This window comes from Sinocyclocheilus rhinocerous, unplaced genomic scaffold (genome assembly GCF_001515625.1).
Source record: "Sinocyclocheilus rhinocerous isolate Xijiao unplaced genomic scaffold, SAMN03320098_v1.1 scaffold1048, whole genome shotgun sequence".
NCBI lineage: Eukaryota > Metazoa > Chordata > Actinopteri > Cypriniformes > Cyprinidae > Sinocyclocheilus > Sinocyclocheilus rhinocerous.
Genome location: NW_015649578.1, coordinates 717,703 through 723,458, shown reverse-complemented (window position 1 = coordinate 723,458; position 5,756 = coordinate 717,703). Strand labels below are relative to the sequence as shown.

The 5,756-nt window shown below is 37.4% G+C and overlaps 1 protein-coding gene across 1 annotated transcript in view; it reads left to right on the top strand.

The window, feature by feature from the left end:
* The window catches only part of LOC107710774 (chloride transport protein 6-like), a 25,514-nt gene that overhangs the window by 16,841 nt on the left and 2,917 nt on the right, over positions 1-5,756 (top strand). Inside the window, exons 19-22 of the mRNA XM_016515622.1 lie at positions 921-1,078; positions 2,816-2,972; positions 4,301-4,408; positions 4,623-4,748. Coding sequence (XP_016371108.1) covers positions 921-1,078; positions 2,816-2,972; positions 4,301-4,408; positions 4,623-4,748 — 549 coding nt within the window. The remainder of the gene's footprint in view (positions 1-920; positions 1,079-2,815; positions 2,973-4,300; positions 4,409-4,622; positions 4,749-5,756) is intronic.

Here is a 5,756-nt window from a genome sequence, read left to right as displayed (position 1 = left end):
TGTGTCAATACGTCATGAATAGAACGCAGCAGCAGTTTTCTGTCGGGGATTTGTCGTGTCGTGCCGCTCCGCATCCAGTGTAGAATATACATAGATATATATGTGTATATATATATATATATATATATCTATGGTGTAGACAGCATCACTGATTATGATGAGTTTCATAGTATTTTGTCGCGCCGCGCCACTCGCATCCGGTATAACATTGGTTTTGCTTTGTTTCACAGAACTAATCGTTGCCTGGGTGGCGTACGTATGTGTGGGGCAGAGCTATCAAAATAGGGGCGAGACCCTTTTTGGGTAGGGGCGTGTTTGTTTTGGTGATTTCAAATGTCAACATTGGCTACGAGAAATCACTTACCCCACGCGGGGAATGTAAAGGGCTGAAGAAGAGAGAAAATAAAAAAAGAAACACTGACAGATTTCTTTTGTGAACCACCTAAAGTTACAAATAATGGTGCTGGTGATAGCGATCATGTGGTGAATGTTGATCCACCAGCCGAATAGAAGGCGTACAGTTTTCGGAGAGAGTGGTTGAAAGACTTCTAATGGCTCCGCTATGAAAATGGTTGATACAGTGTTTGTATTGTTTTAATTCATTAACATTAATAATTTTTTTGCATAATATATCAATTGATGTTTGTTTATAGTCCATGAACTAATGTCCATTTAACTTTAAAATGTAAAAGTTAATGTACTGTAAAATTTGACGAATTACTATTAATCTTCATATGTTCAATGTATTAATATGTGCAGAAATTAACTTTATGTAGTATTAATAAATGCTGCAAAATGATTGTTCATTGTTAGTTCATGATACCTAATGCATTAATGTTAACAAATTGAACCTTATTGTATTCCTTTTTGTTCTCATGTCCAAAAAACCCGGTTTCTCTCTGATGTTTCCTCTCCTTCAGAAAAGCAGCGTGTTGACACGTGCGGGGGAGCAGAGGCGGAGGTGTCAGTCTATGAAATCATACCCGTCAAGTGAGCTGCGCAACGTGTGTGACGAGCAGACTGCTGTGGAGCCGGCGGAGGAAGGGCAGGACATCCTTCAGCAGATGCTGGAGAGGAGGTCAGGCGATGAACTTTGACCTTTTACCTCCAGATCTATTATCACCCTGTTACCGAGTCGAATATCACACAGTACTCTGCATGTAGTGTATATTGTCACACAAATATTTACTACATATTCTGTACTTATGTAGTGTTTATAACTAGAAGTCCACTTATAATTTTTTTCAAGGTAACAGCAAAAACAGCATTTAGTGACACACTTTGAATTTAACAGGTTTTTACTCCTTTATCTCTAAAGGGGACCTATTATGCCCCTTTTTACAAGATGTAAAATAAGTCTCTGATGTCCCCAGAGTGTGTATGTGAAGTTTTAGCTCAAAATACACTACAGATAATTTTTTATACGTTGTTGAAAATTTTTTAGGGTATGAGCCAAAACGCGCTGTTTTTTGTGTTTGTCCCTTTAAATGAAAATGAGCTGGTGCTCCCGCCTCCCCTTTCAGAAGAGGGTGGAGTTTCTAGAGCTTGCGCACCAGCATCATGCCAGCAATAACAAAACACTCTCTCACGCACTGAAAATGTCAGAAACTGCTAGTAGCAGTGTTCAGCCATACATGTTCGAACCGGTGTCGTGCCGAATTCTGCACCCTGTCAGATTATTCATGAATTACACAGACGGGGAGCATGGCGCTATAAAAATAACAACATAGCTGGTCTCATGGTGCCATTGCGTCCTAACACGAACTTTATTAGTCCCGAATATGATTATGAGCTAGACAAATTCAAGCGGTCGATTTCACATTGCTTTCATATGCAATTTTTAACTACCACATTCCTGTTCACGATCATTCTGGTAGCACGTGAAGGCAGCATCAGTGAAAACAGACAGACAATGGTAGCTTTAGCAACATTAGCCTTACAGAGTGCCAAGAAGCTCTTTCAGAAAGGCAATTTGGAAAACAAACGCGTGATACTTACTTCTTCTAGATGGCATAACGTTAGCTGGATCACGAACAGTTGGCACTGCTCCATCCTTCAGGAGCAACTTTTGTGCAAAACCTGCTTTATACTGACCCTCATTCACAAAGCAGTCCGGTGTAAAATGATTCGCGCAGACATAAACAAATTTCTGTAGAGTTGAGGGAGCATTTTCTTCTAAAACAAAATTAATCCGCCTCGTCTTCAGCGGCTCAGATTTCGGGAGTAAATGGAGAGAGCTATGTGGATTAATACATCCAGCAACAGAACACCTAAAACGCTTGGGAGACATTCTCGTCAGTGCAGCAGTGGCAGACTGTGTACAACTCGCTGTGAACTCGCTCGCTATATTAAAACGGCAGTCTGTCAACATTCGTGGGCGGGGCCTGTGGCTAATGTGACGTCACATTAGCACCAATGCTAAAAATAGGCCATTGTGAGACACTGCTTATTATTTATGGGGATTAAAAAAAAGGAGTGGGTGGATTTTTGTCATTATAGGGTGGTTGTGTACACACACTGCCAACACACATTTATGTCCAAACACCTTGCAAAAGTGAATTTTGCGTAATAGGTCCCCTTTAAGACTCCTATATATAATCCAGGGCAGACCAGTTAGCTGAATATTGTAAATATAGGAGATCATATATCATTTTTGAATGGTTTCCTTTATGCTGTTTATTTTTAATAAATGATGTTAGTGGACTGGGAAGGAGCTTTGAATTGTGACAGTATTGTGGGTGAGACAAATGTTTTTTTTCTCCACATGAGTCCTTTAAATGCGTCTGCTGTCTGTTGTTGTGGTGGATGTTGGCAGACATGTGCCGTACCCAAACCTGTACCCGGACCAGTCTCCCAGTGAGGAGTGGACCATGGAGGAGAGGTTTCGGCCGCTCACCTTTCACGGGCTCATCCTGCGCTCGCAGCTCGTCAACCTGCTGATCCGCGGCGTCTGCTACGCTGAAAACCAGTCGGTCAGTGTCAGTCAGAGCCCTCCTCCTGTGCCCTTTCTCCTTCCTCCCTTTTGTTTGTTCTCTTCCTGTCTCTTCTCCTTCTCTCTGCCTTTATTTTCCTCATCTTACTCTATCAGTCTTTTCAAAGGCGGTCAGATCTTCACTTATGGTTATGCCCTATACTTACGGTTACTTGAAAGTGAATATGAAATTATACTGATTCAATTTGCTTTATCAATAACTGTTTCTGGTTTTATGTTTTTTATATATTATTAAAATGTAATATCCACCATTTTGCAAATGTAATCAAGACCACATGGGCAGGGAAGAAAATTATTAACTAATGATCTAACATATTTCGTCCAATCAAATCCCACCAAGTAAAATCAAGTCCTGTACACTTCATTATTTTATTTCTAGATAGTCTGCTTCGCTCAGAAATATGTTAATATTTTCATCAAATATTATAATCTTTCATCAAAATGTAATAACTTTCCTTTTTTATTAATGACACCATGCCCTCCTGTTTTCTTAACCACGGATCACAACCCAGTGATTTCTATTGAATGTGCACATGCAGTGTGCTTTAAATCTTAAAAGTAAAATAATGTACTTGCAGAAAATATAATATTAATAAAATAAAAGGCCACTTAAGTGTACTTGGAGAGTGTGCATGCATGACATCACTTTTAAAAAGTGCACTTTGTTGTAAAGTAAAAAATATATATATATCTTGATGTATTTTAAGTATTAATTTATAATTTTTTGGCATGCTTTAAAGAAGTACACTTGATGTGTTGACTAAATACTAAAGCACATGTAATGTACTTGATACTTGAATGTTAAATATTTAGTGTTATTTGATATTACATTTAATGAATTTTCATTTTGTGCTAAATTACAACTTCATCATTACAGATATATTTAAATAACGTGAAAATTTTAGTAGACGAGTAAATGACATTTAAAATATATTTGTTACCATAAATGCTGGTCAGTACATTCTGCAGTCATCTTAAGTCCTACTTAAAAGTGGTCAAAAAGCACTCAAAAGTTAATCTCATTGCATGTAATATAAATTTAAACTATAAGATATTGTTGTTTAATTCCAAATAAAATGCAAGTAAGAGTCTTAAAATTTTACATTCAGTTTGCATGCAAGAATAGTCTTTTAAAGTATATGATTTCCATAATAAGTAAAAAGTGTAAAGTGTAGTACTTTTTCAGAAGGGTCTCTTTAGTGATAATCAGACTATATTGATACTTAATTTTGACCTGTTTGAACTGTTCACCGCACTATTAGATACAGCCAAATAGATAGAGCAAACTCTCTCCTCTGCCCTCTGTAGAGCGCCTCACAGCCACGGCTCTCTCATTCAGAGATGACTGAGGATTACCCACGATTCCCTGACATCCACGATCTCGACCTGGCCCTTCTCAATCCACGCATGATTGTGGTAAAGTCCTCTGACCCATCAGACCCTTCAGTAGCTCATAAACTAGTGCTCTATATGTCAGTTATCTATGATGTGTGCTGTTAATTGGTGTTAATTGGAAGTGTTAAAGTGCTCTTGTTGTAAAGTGAGCCATGCAGTGATGACAGTTTGTTCAGCGGTTTCTCTCAGACATAATTAGCCTCATTTATTTTTATTTTTTTTGTTTTTATTACAGGACGTGACTCCTTACATGAACCCCTGTCCATATACAGTCTCTCCAAATACACACGTCTCCCAAGTATTCAATCTGTTCAGGACCATGGGGCTTCGACACTTACCTGTAGTCAATGCTGTGGGAGAGGTACGTCTACCACACAAACATTTAAACGCGTCGATGCAAACAGTGACAAAGAAATATAGAAACAACCTACTGTCTTCAAACATGTGTGTCTTTTGTTCAGTTATACTTTTAAAGGAATAGTTGCCTAAAAATAACAATTCTGCCATCACTTTATTACTTTTGGAGTTCACGGTTAATCAATTCAATTGATGATTCAGAGGTTTTCAATTCAATTCGGGAACATTTTTTGCAATTTTGCAAAATTATTCAATTCAGTCTGATTCACAATGAAATTCAATGTCAATGAATGATTCGATTTTGTATTTCAAAGTGCATTCATAGGAGTATTTAAATGCTTCTAATGTGCTAGGTTATTATTATTATTTATTTTTTATATTCATCACACAAGCAGTGCTTTCCTGAATATATCAGCACTTGTGCACGATCACAAATGTGTTATTAACTTTATATACAATTGTGCAGAGCAACAATGTGGTGTTTCATTTCCGAATGAATATGTTTTTGAACGATTCAAGTGAGCCAGTGATTCATTGATCCATTCATAAAGGCAGTCACATGCTTCGTTTCTAATTGAATCAGCCGTTTTGAACGAATCGTTTGACAGAGTGATTCAGTGAATCATTTATTAAAACAGGGACTTGCTGCCACCTACTGGCAGTTTGTGTCATATTTATTCATTTCATATTATTTCATTTATTCATACAGCAAAATTTTGGTTAATTATTGACAAAAATCCCCCATTTCAGGCCCCAGAAGGAAAACAGCGTATAAATCATAATTCATTTAAGAAAGCTCATTTTTTGTTAAATAATGTGTTTAAAAATTAGACAAATTTTGTTATCATTGTGTAAAATTTGGTACAGGACCCCCGCCCCGCCATCCCCCCTGAATTTGTTTTTTTTTACAATTCGACCACTGGTCATTATAATATTATATTAGTACTATCAAACCTTTACAATTAATCCAGAACGCGGCAGCAAGATTAATTTTTAACGAGCCGAAAAGAAC